The sequence below is a fragment of the Vicugna pacos genome, chromosome 6 (genome assembly GCF_048564905.1).
Source record: "Vicugna pacos chromosome 6, VicPac4, whole genome shotgun sequence".
Taxonomy (NCBI): Eukaryota; Metazoa; Chordata; class Mammalia; order Artiodactyla; family Camelidae; genus Vicugna; species Vicugna pacos.
The window spans coordinates 70,471,382-70,487,474 of record NC_132992.1 but is presented as its reverse complement, the minus strand read 5'-3'; the positions used below and the strand labels follow the sequence as shown (position 1 = coordinate 70,487,474).

The 16,093-nt window shown below is 36.4% G+C and overlaps 2 protein-coding genes across 2 annotated transcripts in view; one reads left to right on the top strand and one right to left on the bottom strand.

Annotated features, from left to right (window-relative positions):
• Positions 1-381: 381 nt before the first annotated feature.
• ACOT4 (acyl-CoA thioesterase 4) lies at positions 382-3,658 on the bottom strand. Its single transcript, XM_031679214.2, has 3 exons — positions 3,123-3,658; positions 2,025-2,227; positions 382-1,212 (listed from the first exon to the last, which is right to left on the bottom strand). Exons 1-3 carry the CDS (start codon positions 3,574-3,576, stop codon positions 622-624), a joined length of 1,248 nt encoding a protein of 415 aa, XP_031535074.1. The 5' UTR covers positions 3,577-3,658; the 3' UTR covers positions 382-621.
• The window catches only part of HEATR4 (HEAT repeat containing 4), a 72,222-nt gene continuing 59,634 nt past the window's right edge, over positions 3,506-16,093 (top strand). The window contains exon 1 of the mRNA XM_031679211.2: positions 3,506-3,747. The gene's annotated coding sequence lies outside the window, so the exon portion shown is untranslated. The remainder of the gene's footprint in view (positions 3,748-16,093) is intronic.

Sequence of the window (16,093 nt, the reverse complement as noted above, 5' to 3'; positions counted from 1 at the left end):
GAACGTGACAGTATGATTTTCCAAAGTCTGTTCTTTGAGTAAGAAGGAAAATAGTTCATAATCACTCTCGCTTGGGACAGAGTTTGGACTTAACTGTTTTAGAGCCAGATGATCCCCTTCTTACCCTAATTCCTCCTCCCAGAGGATTCTTCTCTGAGCTCCATGAGAAAAATTTCAGTCTGGCTTTCCCTCTGTCAATACCTCTCAGTATATTTTTGGTCAATGAAAATTCTACCCTGCTACCAGTAGTTGAAACAGTAGCAAACATTGGATGGCCGCTGCCTCCCAGCAATGGAAAAAGTAACCCAGTATTTGTTCAGCTTTAAATTTCATCTGTGCTTCAAATTGTTAAGTAAAAAAATCTAGGTGAAAACACAAATGTTAATAGTGGGCATGCTTTTTACTATTTTGTATTGTATACCTCTAACTGAATCTTCTAAAATAGGTATGTGTTACATTAGGAAAATTAATGACAAAGTAACACTCAAAAATTTACCTGAAATACACCAGTAATACCAGTGACATGAATTTAATGTTATCCAGGGGACAATTGATTCATATAAGATTATTAAACACAAAAATCTGACCTTGAATCCCTCATGTCAGTAACAGATCAGTGCATTACAATTTGGCAGATACTCCCAGGTGTTTGCAGAAGAAGGTTAGAATTTGCTTCCAAGCATCTACCTGGGCCTTAGAATGAGCCCTAGGCTCCCCACCCCAGATCACAGGTTTGTCCAATAATTTGTGCAGGGAAGCCGGGCACTTAGGGAAGTAAGGAGGCTCAATGTAATGGCCAGTCCCAGGGTAAGAGATGATCCGGGGCTTTTCCTTTCCATGGGCCTGTAAACGTTCTGAGGCTATCTGGGCATATAACTCACTCCTCCAGTTATGGTCATCCTGACCAACAATGAAGAGGATGGGCCCCTGGGCCTTTTCTATTGGAATCATGCAGGGGTTCTTACATCCCCCTACAATATCATTCCTTATATCTACAATGTCCAGGAGGCCTGAGAAAGCTACCTTCATTCTCCTCAGGTCATGGCCCAATGGCGGGATGCTATTCTCTTTATAGTATATGGCTTTGTCTCCACTCAACGCAGATCCATTGATGGAGACTGTGGCTGAGATGTTCTTCAAAAATGAGGCCATGGAGAGGCAAATATCAGCCCCTAAAGAAATGCCCAGAAGCCCAATGCCTGGGCCCTTTACCTGGAAGAAAAGAAGAAAGGAGAGTCAAAAACCTACCCAAAAGAAAAACATTTTTCTAAGAGCAACTAGAGATGCTGTTAGCTTTAATTCGTGAATTAGCCACAAGAGACTCAACCTCAGCTGACAAAGGATTTCTTCCCACATAAAGAATATATTGCTGGACACATAGCAGACTAACCTTAAACTCCCTGGCAAATTTGGGAATTGGTTACAAATGTTCCAGAGAGTCTATCTGCTAAGAATGAATATCTCATGGAGTCTGTCAAGTTCAGAGCCTCATTCAGGTGGAGTTAAAGAGTCATTGTTCCTGGGTATCTAACTGTGGAACCAAATTCTGTTCCAAGAGGTGAATAATTCATCAGATCTCATCTAAACAAATATTCACAAGTGATTAACTTTATAGAAACAAAGTAAGACTTCAGAGTCCAAAGGAATAGTTCTTAGCTTCTGAAATGGGTGAGTAGGTTCTCATCAAAATCTGAGAACATTCTCTGCTATCAGAAAAATACAGATTAAAAAACAAGAATGCAAAACTAAAAAAGTTAGAAACTCCACTTGCTTGCAAAAGGAGTTTTAGTATTACAACATAATTCCTGTCAGTAAAATCTCACATGAATTTTACAATGAATTCTGCATTGTTATTCCACCTGACAGAAAAAGTAGAGTAGGTACCTAAAGCTAAGGAATTCTCCAAAAGAAATCTCTGAGAAAGAAGAGTAGAGTAGCATCAGTGCACCTGACACAGGTGAGTGCAAAGTGACGCCCTCTCTGGAGGTATTTCTAGAGAGAATGATGAAGGACATTAGGCAAACCTGGGTGTGTTGAAGCATGTAGCACAGGGCTTCTTCAAAGTAATCGAGGTGTATGGTGTCAAATTTCTTGGGGAGATCTTCAAAGTCATAATAAGCTAGAGCCAACGTGGCAAAGCCATGACCAGCCAGAAGGCTGGCCCGATACTCCAAAAGGCCTCCTCCAATACCAAAGATGTCAATGATCCCTGGGAAAGGTCCAGGTCCTAGAGAAAGTAATATTATGAAAGGAAAGTACTATATAATTTAAACAATTTGCTTTCATTTTAGAAATGTTTCCAAATTATTTAGTGGGTTCCTGTGAATCAAAGGAAAGAAAACAGCTCCCTGAGTCTTTATTGAAAAGAGATACAAGTTCCTTATGTATGGGGGGGGGGCTACAAGGTACTTGATGAGTTTACCCTCCACATGAATTTATGTTAAATTATCTCAAAGGTTCTAAGAATCTTTAGTTGTAAGGGAGAGTAACAAAGGCTAACGAGTACATCATGGAAGGAGGAATTTAACGTTTTAGACAGTGTTGATTTGCAGTGTTCCTTCTGTTAGAGGTTGGACATAGAATTAAAAACTTAAAACAAAGCTTTATATTGTGTTGAGCCAACCCTTGGTGTTATTTTTGGTTCAACTGTCTACTTAGAGGAAAGAAAAAGAAATAGGCGAGGCTTTAGATGAGGAAGGCAGTGAAGTGTGATCTGCGATAGGAAAATAAGAGTGGGCAGGGGGCCCAATGTACTCAGGACACTTGGAAGATATGGAACTTCCTTGACCATTATCATTTAGTGTAAAACCGATCAACTGATGCGTGTAGAAATCTACAGGGTGATTATTAATAGCAAAGTATATCTTAAAGACCCGATCCAGTCTTTTCTTATCTGCATAATAACAATGCCCATTATATGAGACTAAATGAGATAATGCAAGCAAAACGCACAGCAGAGACGCTAACATACCAAAAGCCTCCATTGTGACTGTGAGGTCAGAGGATTTAGTCAACATCCCCTTCTATGGCCCTACTCCCAAGCCAAACTCCCTGGGAAGTGGTATCTGAAACCTCAGCGGCCCAGCGAAGACGCTCGCGCGCCCACAGAACCCCAGGCTCACCTGGCGGCAGGAAGAGCGTGGCGCGCACCCGGCCCGCGCGCACCGGCTCGCGCCGCACCCCGGGCGGCAGGAAGTCGCGCTCGTGCACCGCCCGGCCCAGGAGCCGCTCGGTGTCGGGCTCGTGGCCGTCGAGCACCTCCAGCTCCACTGCGAAGGGTGTCTGCACGTCCCGCTTCAGAAACCGCCAAAAAGGCTTCTCAGGCTCCAGAGCCCAAAAGAGCCCCATGGGCTCGAGCCCCGCGAAGCTGCCGCCCAGCGCGGGCGCGCGCTCCAGGTCCAGCCCGCCGTGGGCGTCGGCGCAGTAGCGCGCGTGGGCCCGGAAGAGCGCGCCCTTCTCGTCGCGCAGGGACGCGCGCAGCGTGACCCGCTGCCCCGGGGCCAGGCCGCACACGGCGATGCGCACCGGCTTGTCCCAGGGGCAGCGGCCCTCCGGCTCCAGTGTAACTGTCACCATCCCAGCCTTGAGCTGGAAAGCGCAGCCTGCTCCTGGAGTCCGATATCAGCCGCGTGGAGTCCCGACGGGGTCAGGTGTCGTCTGGAGCCGGGAGAGGTAGATGGCTGAGCCGCCTCAGGAACCGGCCTGGGGCTTCAGGTCTGTGGACCCCGAGCCTGCGACTCGTCTGAGGTAAAAGCACCAAGTCGTTGTCCGGGGCAGGGCATACAGGGATGTCCTGAACTCCAGATGTGACGTCATACCCGCCCGCGGACGCCTTTCTTTGCCTCAAGCCTCTCTCACTCGCAGTGAAACTTGTTGGGTATGGATTTGTGGTGAAACCAGAGCTTTAGGCCGAATTCCAAAAATTCCAGCCTCTCCATGGAAAATGACACTTTAAAAAAAGCTTTTAATGCATTATGACATGCATGTAGAAAAGTGCACAGATTCCAAGTGTATAATTCAATGAATTTCACAACCCAAACATACTTGAGTAACGAAACAGAGGGATCCAGAAACATCATTACCAGCACTCCAGAAGGCACCCTCTTTCCTGCTCCAGACACTTTCCCCTCCTCCAAGGTACTCTATTCTGATTCCAACAAACAGGTTAGTTTTTCCCAACTATGCATTTTATGGTAATGAATCCTTCAGTGTGCCTTCTTTAGTGTCTGTCTGCTTTCGCTCAACATTACTCATCGGATTGATCATTATTGCTGGGTGTAGCTGTGCATTGTTCATTATCACTGCTACATAGTATTCCATTTTGTGATCTTAAAAGTATTTGGCGATTTTACTGCCTATGGGCACTTGGTAGTTCCCATTTGGGACCCTTAGGAATAGTGCTCTGAGCATTCAGTGAACATATATCCATTTTGATGGACACAAATGTTCATTTCAGTGGTGTGAATACCTAGGAGTGGAATTGTTGTATCATAGGAAATGAGAATACCCAGTCTCAGTAGAAACTAAATGTCAACCTTTTGAATGTTCGCCTAAAAGCAATACAGGTATAATGTTCAGGGATGCCCAGCATTTTATATATAGGAGAGTAATAGCTAACTCTTTAGCAACGTCCCATTTGTTTTACATACAAAATTTAACAAGTTTATAAAACACTGGGAGTATTTTTCAAATTATTGAAGAGGAGGAACCTGAGGTTTAGAGAATGTTAAGCTGCTGAGGATTAACCTCTAATAACTGTCAGAGCCTTGACTAACTGCAAATGTGGATCTCAACAATGGACAGCAACATTGTGGTGAAATTTAATGAGTTCTAGCTCTGGCTTCAGCCCTGACTAGTTCTGAGGCCTTAAACAAGCTTATTATCTCTTTAGATCTCAAGAGTTCTTGTGAAAGTCTCTTATATGGGGATCAAAAGTGTTAGTGTATGTAAAAAGTCTTAGAATAATGGAAGCAAAATGTCACGTTTGATTTCCTAGTAGCCAGAGATTGAGCCCAAGGGTGTTTTCTTCCTCGTGGTCTCCAGATATTTGCCATAAGTTTGTGTACTGTTTTTTCACTTCCTTTTAAAGGAAAAAATGTATTTTTCAAAACATAGTAAGCAGTAATGAAAAGTTTACAATGTGGAATGATACTCTCTTCTCTTCCATTTGCTACTTCCCCTAAAGATGAGGGCATCCAATTATATTTTGATTCTGAATGTTTAAAGTAGGTAAACATATGGGAGTGTGAAAACAATGGAACTATTCTTTTTGTTGTTATTTGTTTGCTTTTTAAAAATTAAAAGCAAGTTGTGTATTTTTGTATTATTTTTCCACTTCAACCACTTTTTAAAATATAAATTTTAATTTAAAAAATATTAGTAGGCATTATTCTTGAAAAAGCTTTAATTTACAGTAAAATTGAACAGAAAGTATAGAGAATTTCCATATCCCCTTTTCCCTTCCCACATAATTTCCCCTATTATTAATATTTTGTATTACTGTGGCATATTTGTTACAGTGGATGGACCAATATTGATACATTATTATTAACTAAAGTCTAAATTTAAATTGGGTTATATAGGCATACTTCTTTTTATTGCTCTTTGCAGATATTGCATTTTTAAACATATAATGCTATTGCACATTAACTATACTATAGGATAAACATAACTTTTATATGCACTGGGAAACAAAAAAATTCATGCAACTCACTTTATTGCAGTAGTTTGGAACCAAACCTGCAGTATCTCCAAGGTATGCCTGTACTGGTCTAAGAAATTGAGAAATAAATAATGTCATGTATCCACCATTACACCAACCTACAGAATAGTTTCATTGATCAAGAAATCCCACGTGCTTCACCTATTTGTCCCCTCCACACCTCTGCTGGCAACCACTGACATTTTTGCTTTTTCCAGAATATCATATAGTTGAAGGTGTACAGTATGTAGCATTTTCATATTGGCTTCTTTAACTTATCAATGTGTATCTAACCTTCTATCATGTTTTTTTTGAAACCTGATAGCTCATTTCTTTTAATCACTGAATAATATTCTATTGTATGGATGTACCATAATGTGTCTATCCACTCACCTATTGACCACATCTTTGTTGCTTCCAAGTTTTGGCAGTTATGAGTAAAGCTCTTATAAACATCCGTGTGCAGTTTTTTATGTGGACATATGTTTTCAATTTATTTAAATACCTAGGAGAGTGATTGTTGGATCATATGTTAAGGCTGTGTTTAACTATGTTAGAAATACCCAACTGTCTTCCAAAGTGCCAGTACCACTTTGCATTTTCACCAGCAATGAATGAGCGTTCCTGCTGTTGCATATCCTCTCCAGTATATGGTTTGTCAGTATCTCAGAGTTGATTCATTCTAATAGGTGTGTAGTGGTATCTCATTGTTATTTTAATTTGCAGTTCTTTAAAGACATATGATTTTGAGCATCTTTTCATATGTCTGTCATATATATATCTTCTTTGGTAAAGTATCCATTATTTTGCCCATTTAAAAAAATCAAAGTATAATTGATCTACATTATGTTAGTTCCAAGTGCACAACATAGTCATTTGATATTTCTATACATTATGAGATGATCATCTCCATATGTCTAGTTACCACCTGTCACCATATAAAGTTATTACAATATTGTTGACTATATTTCCTATGCTGTACATTTCATCCCTGTGACTCAATTATTTTGTAATGGAAGTATGTACCTCTTATAATGTCCCTCACCTATTTCACTCAACCCTCTACCCCCTCCCCTCTGGCAATCACCTGTTTCTTCTCTGTATCTATGAGTCTGTTTCTGTCTTGTTTTGTTTGTTTCGTTTTTTAGATTCCACACATACATGAAATCATAGGTATTTGTCTTTCTCTGTCTGATACATTTCATTTAGCATAATACCCCTTGGTCCATCCATGTTGTTGCAAGTGGCATGATTTCATTCTTTTTTATGCTCAGTAATGTATATACTACATCTTATTAAACCATCATCTATTGATAGACATGTAGGTTGCTTCCATATCTTGACTACTATAAATAATGCTGCAATGAACATTGGGGTGCATCTGTCTTTTTGAATTAGTGTTTTATTTTCTTTAGAAAAACACCTAGAAGTGAAATTGCTGGATCATATGGGCATTCTATTTTTAATGTTTTAAGGAACCTCCATGCTGTTTTCCAGAGTGCACCAATTTACATTTTCACCAACAGTACATGAGGATTCACTTTTCTCTACATTCTTTTCAGCATTTGTTATTTGTTGTCTTTTTGATAATAGCCATTTTGACAAATGTGAAGTGATATCTCATTGTGGGTTTGATTGTCATTTCCCTGATGATTAGTGATGTTGAGCATCTTTTTATGTGTGTGCTAACTATCTGAATGTCTTCTCTAGAAAAATGTCTGTGCAGATAGTCTGCCTATTTTGTATCAAGTTGTTTGTTTTTGTCATGTTGAATAGTATGAGTTCTTTGTATATTTTGGATATTATCCCCTTATCAGATATACCATGTGCAAATATCTTCTCCCATTCAATAGGCTGCCTTTTCATTTTGTTGATAGTTTCCTTTGCTACCCCAAAGCTTTTTAATTTGATGTAGTTCCATTTGTTTATTTTGTTTCCCTTGCCTGAGGAGACATTTTAAAAAATGCATTGTTAGGACCAATGTCAAAGAGCATACGGTCTGTTTTCTTCCAGGAGTTTTCTGATTTCAGGTCTTACTTTTAAGTCTTTAGCCTTTTTTTAGTTTATTTTTGTCTATGGTGTGAGAAAGTATTTCTGTTTGATTCTTTTGCATTAGCTGACTAGTTTCCCTAACACCATTTACTGAAGAGACTATCTTTCCCATATTGTATATTTTTGTATCCTATGTAATAGGTAAATTGACCATGTAGGTATGCGTTTATTCCTGGGCTTTTTATTCTGCTTCACTGATCTAGGTGTCTGTTTTTATGCCAATACCATGCTGTTTTGATGACTGTAGCTTTGTAGTATAGTTTGAAACTAGGGCACATGATACCTCCAGCTTTGTTGTCCTTGCTCAAGATTACTTTGGCTTGAGGATCTTTTGTGTTGCCACAAAAATTTTAGAATTGTTTGTTCTGGGTCTGTGAAAAATACCATTGGTATTTTGATAAGGATTGCATTGAATCTGTAGACTGTTTGGGGTAGTATGAACATTTTAAAGATATTAATTCTTCCAGTCCATGAGCACAGTATGTATTTGTATTTATTTGTGTTCTCTTCGGTTTCTTTCCTCAATATCTTATAGCTTATAAAATACAGCTTTTTCACCTCTTTGGTTAAATTTATTACTATGTATTTTACTTTTTTTAATGCAATTGTAACTGGGATTTTTTCTTCATTTCTCTTTCTCATAGTTTGTTGTTAGTGTATAGAAAAGCAACAGCTTTAGGTATTTTAATTTTGTATCCTGAAATTTTTTTTACTGAATTTATTAGTTCAAATAGTTTTTTGGTAGTTTCTTTAGGATTTTCTATATATAGTATCACATCATTTGCAGACACTGAGTTTTACTTCTTCCTTTCCTGTTTGGATGCCTTTTATTTCCTTTACTTGCCTGATTGCTGTAGCTAGGTCTTCCAATACTATGTTGAATAAAAGTGGAAAGAGTGGGCATCCTTGTCTTTTTCCTGATCTTAGAAGAAATGCTTTCACATTTTGAACATTGAGTATGATGTTAGCTTCAGTTTGTCATGTATGGTGTGTATTATGTTGAGGAACCTTCCCTCTATGTCCACTTTTTTGAAAGTTTTTATCATAAATGGATGTTGAGAGAAAAGGTTTTTCTGCATTGATTGAGATAATCATGTGATTTTTATTCTTCAGTTTATTAATGTGGTATATCACATTGATTGATTTGTGGATATTGAACAACTCTTGCATTCCTAGGATAAATCCCACTTGATTATTCTGTATGATTCTTTTAATGTATCATTGAATTCAGTTTGCTAATATTTTGTCAGGAATTTTTACGTCTATGTTTGTCAGTGATACTGGTTTATTATTTTCTTTTTTGTATGTGATGTCTTTGGTTTTGTCAGGGTCATACTGGCCTGTAGAATGAGTTCATAAGCCTTCACTTTGAACTTTTCAATTTTGGGGGATAGTTTGAGAAAGATGTTAACTTTTTATTATTGTTTGGTGAAATTTTTATTACTGACTATTTCATTATTGGTAATTGTTCTGTTCATATTTTCTATTTCTTCCCTATTCATCCTTGGGAGATTGTGTTTTCTAGGAATGTACCCAGTTCTTATAGGTTTTCCATTTCATTGGCATATAATTGTTTGTAGGTATTACATATGATCTTTTGTATTTCTGTGGTTACAGTTGTAACTTCTTTTTCATTTCTGATTTTATTTACTTGGGCCCTTGTTTTTTATTTTTTTCTTGATGACTCTGGGTAAAGGTTTATGAATTTTGTTTCTTTTCAAGGAACCAGCTCTTAATTTCATTGATCTTTTCTGTTAGGGTTTTTTTTTTTTTGATATGTCTGTTTCATTTATTTCTGCTCTGATCTTTAGTATTTCTTTTCTTCTACTAACTTCGGGTTTTGTTTGTTCTTTTTCTAGTTCCTTTAGGTGTAAGTCTAGGTTGATTATTTGAGATTTTTCTTGTTCCCTGAGGTAGGCTTTTATCCCTTTAAACTTCCCTCTTAGAACTGATTTTGCTGCATCCTGTAGATTTTGTATCATTTTCTTTCCATTTTCATTTGTCTCTGGTATTTTTCAATATCATCTTTGATATCATCACTCATTGGTTGTTTAGTAGCATGTTGTTTAGACTTCATGTGTTTGTGTTTTTGCAGTTTTTTTCTTGAAGTTGATTTCTAATCTCACACCATTGTGAGTGAAAAAGATGCTTGATATATTTTCAGTCTTCTAAATTTATCGAGACTTGCTTTGTGGCCTAGCATGTAATCTATCCTGTAGGATGTTCCATGTGCACTTGAAAAGAATGTATATTCTACTGCTTTTGGTTAGAATGTTCTATATATGCCTTACGTCCATCTGCTCTAACATGACATTTAAGGCCTGTGTTTCTTTACAGATTTTCTGATGGGATGTGTTGTTCATTGATGTAAGTTGGGTAGTAAAGACCCCTACTATTATTATGTTATTGCTTACTTCTCCCTGTATGTTTGTTAATATTTGCTTTATGTATTTAGGTGCTTCTATGTTGGGTGCATTATATTTACAAGTGTTATATTTTCTTGTTGGATTGATCACTTTATCATTATGTAATATCCTCCTTTGTCTCTTGTTATAGTCTTTGTTTTAAAGTCTTTTTTGTCTGATATATGTATTGCTGCCCCTGCTTACTTTTATTTTCTATTTGTATGGCATACCTTTTCCATCTCATCACTTTCAGTCTGTGTGTGTCCTTAGATCTGAAATGAGTCTCTCATAGACAGCATATAGGTGGGTCTTGTTATTTTACCCATTCGGCTATTTTGTGTCTTCTGATTGAAGTATTTAGTCCATTTACATTTAAAATAATTGTTGATACATGTGTACTTATTGTGATTTTGTTAATTGTATTGTGGTTATTTTTGTAGTTCTTGTTTATTTCTTCTTTGCTCTCTTCTCTTGTGATTTGATGACTATATTTAGTATTATGTTTGCATTCCTTTCTTTTATGTATATGTGTGTCTATTATAGAATTTCTTTGTGGCAGCCATGAGGTTTATTTATAGAAATCAACATATATCTGTGAATATTTTAAGTTGCTGATCTCTTAATTTCAGACACATTTTACCACACTGCATTTCCCCCCCCAACACATTTACTGTTTGTGACATCATACTTTACTTCCTTTTGTTTTATGTATATTTTAACTACTTATTGTGGCTATAAGTGTTTTGACTATTTTTGTCTTTTAACCTTGAAATTAGCTTCACAAGTGGTTGATCTACTACCTTTACTGTGCCTTAATCAATGAGATTTTTTCTTTCACACTTTTAATATTTCTAGTTGTGGCCTATTTTCTCCTTAGAGAAGTTTAATATTTCTTCTAAAGTAGTTCAGTGGTGCTGAACTCTTTTAGTTTTGCTTATCTTTTAAGCTCTTTATCTCTCTTTCAAATCTGACTGATAGCCTTGCTGAGTAGAGCATTCTTGGTGGTAGGTTTTTTTCCTTTCATCATTTTAAATGTATCGTGTGACTCCCCTCTGGTCTGCATAATTTCTGCTGAATAGTCAGCTGACGTTCTTAAGGGATTTTCTTATTTGGTACTAGTTGCTTTTCCCTGCTGCTTTTTACTATTGAATTGATGAGTTCTTTGTATATTCTAGATACAAGTCCCTTACATATATGTGATTTGGAAATATTTTCTACCATTCTGTGAGTTGTTTTTGTAATTTTTTGTTATCCTTTGATGCATAAAAGTGTTCAATTTTGATGTCCAATTTATTTTTCTTTTGTTGCTTATACTTTGATGTAAAACCATTGTCTAATACAAGATTACAAAGATTTACTTCTATATTTTCTTCTAAGAATTCTGTATTTTAGTTCTTAAATTTATGTCTTTGATCCATTTTGAGTTAATTTTTATTTATGCATATGTAGGATTGAAATTAATTATTTGCATATGGATATCCTGTTGTGTCAACACAATTTGGAAGACTGTTCTTTCCCCCTTGAATTTGCTTGGCAACATTGTCAAAAATCAATTATCTGTAAATGTGAGTATTTATTTCTGGAATGTCAGTTTTATTGCATTGATCTTTATGTCTCTGCTTGTGCATGTACCATTGTTTTAATTACTGGTGCTTTCTAGTAAGTTTTAAAATTGGGAATTATAAGTCTTCCAGCATTATTCTTCTTTTTCAAGATTATGGGTTTCTTAAATTTAATAGGAAGTTTAGAATCAACTTCTCAGTTTATGCAAAGAAGCCAGCTGGAATTTTGATGGAGATTACATTGAATCTGTAGATTAATTTGCAGAGTATATTAGTTTGCTAGGGCTGCCAGTCACAGACTGAGTGGCTGAAACAACAGAAATTGACTTTCTCACAGTTCTGGAGGGTAGAAATTCAAGATCAAGATATCGGCAACTTTCTTTTTTCCTGTGGCCATGAGGGAAGAATCTGTTCCAGGACTCTCTCCTTGGCTTGTGGATGACGGCTTTTCCTTTGTGTCTTCACATGGTCTTTTCTCATGCATATGTGTATCCTATTCTCCCCTTCTGATAAGGACACCGGTCATATTGGATTAGGGCCTGCACATATGACCTCATTTACCTTAACTACCTCTTTAAGAGTCCTATTTTCAAATACAGTCATATTCTGTGGTACTGGGGATTAGAACTTCAACATATGGTGGGTAGTGTATAGCTTAGTGGTAGCATGCATACTTGGCATGTACAAGGTCCTGGGTACAATTTCCAGTACCTCAAAAAAAAAAAAAAAAAAGAACTTTAGCCTACGAATTTTGGGCAGCCACAATTCAGCCCATAATGGGAAGTATTACCATCTTAACTTAGACTAACTACATTAAATAAGACTTAATAGTAAGTCATCTGGCCCATGAAATGGGATATCTTTTCATTCCTTAGGCCTTCATTATTTTTATTCAACAATGTTTTGTAGTTTTAGGGTCTGTTTTTGAGAAAACCCAAGCATAAATACTCTCAAAGTAAGAAAATAACTTCCTACATTTTCTTCAAATACTTTTATCCTTTATATTTTGAAGTGATCTTATTAAGTACAACAGAGTTGTTGTGTCTTCTTGGTAAATTGAACTTTTTAAAAAAATCATAATCTTCTTTACCTATAGAAATACTTTTTTGCCTTGAGTTCATTTGGACTGATATTAATACAGCAACACTCGTTTTCTTTTTTGTTAGTATTTGCCTGATTTCTCTTTTTCTCGGTTTTCCGTTTTTAATTTTTTTTTTTTTTTGGTATATCTCCTAGAAATGGCTGAAGCTAATTTTTTTAAATTCAGTCTGATAACCCATTTAAGTTAACAGGCAAGTTTGATCCATAGATAAGTATTGTGATTACTGATATATTCAGATGTTTCTATCATTTTATTGTGTGCTTTCTCTGTGCTTCTTTTGTACTTCTTTCTTGCTTTTCTTTGGATTTGATAAAGTTTTCTTTTTTCTTGTGGTCTCTTCTATTCATATGTAAATTAAACCTTCTTTTAGTAGTTACTCTTGAATTTTTGAAAATTATATTTTTCAAAATAAAATATTTTGAATGGTTATTTTAATGGTTACTCTTAATATTTTAACAGAGTGTACAGTTAGTATCTTTACCTTTCTCTTGAATATGACAAAAATCTTAGAATACATTTGTCCCTCAGTATCTGATTGGTTTCAGGACCTGCAAGGATACCAATATCTGTAGATGCTCAAGTCTGTAATATAAAATAGCATAATATTTGTATATAACCTATGAATATCCTTCCATATAGTTTAAATCATCTCTAGATTACTTGTAGTACTTAATATAATGTAAATAGTTGTAAATACAATGTGAATGCTATGTAAATAGTTGCCTGCATATGACAAATTTAAGTTTAGTTGTTTGGAACTTTCTGGGATTTTGTTTTTTTCCCGCATATTTTTGATCTGCAGTTGGTTGAATCCAACAGATGCAAAAACCATGGAATGTGGAGGGTTGATTGTACTTTGACTAACCTTTTCATCTTTCATATTATTGTTGCTTCCTGTTTCTATGTCTTTAATATCTGCTTTTAATTTTTTTTTATCATGCCTTCTTTCTTTTGTTTAAATGGTTAAATTTTTTAAAGTTTATTGAGTTGAATGGTTATTTCTTTTGTTTTTCTTATATACTAATAAGTTTATTTAGGCTATACTTTTCCTCTGAATACTAATATGGCTATATGTGTGATGGTTTTATATGGAGTACTGTTGACCCTTGAACACCTCAGGGTTTGGGGGCACCAACCCTGCATGCAGTTGAAAATCTCAGTATACCTTTACAGTTTGTCCTTTTTATCATGTGGTTCTGCATCCAATGATTCAACCAACAGTGAATGGTGTAGTATGTGTTTCTGAAAAAGATCCATGTATAAGCGGACCTGCACAGTTCAAACTTGTGTTATTCAACAGTTAACTAGTTGTGTTTTCATTATTGTTTCATCATAATCTTAAAATAGTTTTTAGCTTCCTTTTAGTTTTCCTGAGGGAAAAGCCGGGCTGGGCCTACTCGTAATTCCAAGTGTAACAAGTGTCGGATTACTGATCTGAGTTCCGCTGGGCTAACTCATAAATCTAAGTTAATAAGTGTTGGTTTGCTGATTCCCTGCTCATGTTTTTTTTGCTAGCCAGCTGGATTTTCAGAGAGACATATCTGGCCTTGAAATGTTAGTTTGCTGCCTCCCTGCCTCTACTTTTGATAATGATGCTGCTAAAACTGTTCCATGCCTATTGGCCGAATACCCCAAGCTTGTAATTAACCCTATAAAACCTCATGCACACGTCTTGGAGGTGCTCAGAGCTTCGGAGCAGAAGCCCCTCTGAGCCCGCCGGTGTAATAAATCTGAGTACTCCAGCCCTCTGAGTGGTGCTTGTTTCTTGGCTGGCCTGTCGTTTCTGTAACATTTCAGCTCCTTTTAAATCCAAGTTATTTAGAAACAGCTTTTGTTTTAATTGAAAAATCTACACTTTTCCCAAGTAATTTCTGCAGTATAAGAGTAGGAAAAGAACTTAAAATGCAAATCAGCAGTCTTCTTTTCCACCCCTCCTCTGTCATAAAGTCCTGTGTTCTTTGAGCAACTTCTTTTAACTATCTCTATTTTCTCGTTTCACTAGTTTTTATAGTTATCTCTATTATATTAAATACTATGCCTATTTCTCTATTTCTTAATTTATGCATTTTAGAATTGTTTACTGTCTGTGAACATTCTACTTGCTTTTTCTCCTCCCAGTGTTTGATAGACGTATTGTTATTTTCAGTTTTTCTTTTGGTTGTGTTTGTAATTTTAAATAATATATTTGATTTTTTATTTCTTGTTTCATCAACTTTCAATTAAATGTATGACTTTAGAAGATAGACACATTAGCAACCCCTATGTTTTCCAAAGTGATTTAACTTCCACTTTTCATCTCTCCAAGAAAGGTGTTAATGCTCCAAGTGGATTGTAACCTTTAGTTTATTTCTGATTTTCTTGAATGGTATTTAGAGAATATAGTCTGCATCATTTCTATTCTTGAGATTTTTTTTGAATTTTTTAACATTCTGTGCACTGTCAACTTTTTAAATATCCCAAGAGTGTTTGAAAAGAATGTGTGTTATCTGTCACATACAGACGGGAACAAAGTTTCCTACTGTCTTTCTCTCTCTGACTATCTGTCTAATCAAGTTGATTATTTATGTAATTCATATCCTCTATACATTTACTTGTTTATCTTATGTCTGTCAGTTTCTAAGTTTAAATACAGATATGATTATTGTAGATCTTTCGATTTCTTCCTGTATTTTAAAATGTTTGCTTTATATATTTGAAACTATATTAGATATATAAACATCTGTGACTGTTCTGTTGTCTTGCTGGATTGCATATTTTATGAGTACGTGGCTTCCGAGAATAAAGATTGTATTTCCCCATCTCTCTTGCAGCTTGATGTGGACATGTAATGAAGTTCAGATCAACTGGGTAGAGGCAGAAGGAGAATGTGAATGTTGGGGAAAGTATTATCATGGAGACAGTGTGCCCTTTTCCTACTCCTTTCTTCTTCCTGCTGGCTGGAATCGTACATGATAGCTGGAGCAGCTAGCTTTCCTTATACCATGATGTGAAAGCAGAGCCTGGGTGCCTGACACTGTAGAAAATAATCCTTGCAGTGTACCACTTATCTGCAATTTTCATGAGAGAGAAATTAACATCTGTCTTGTTTAAGCCACTCTTTGGGGGATTTTCTGTCACTACCAACAATCTCTAATGCTAATGCTCTTTCTAAATTCTGTTCTAATAGTTGGGGTCTCCCCAAGCAAGTCACATAAAACTAAGGAAATTATGCTAACTTAGAAAGGAGGTTCAGATGCTAGACAGCCAAAGAAATGATAAATTATCCACTTCA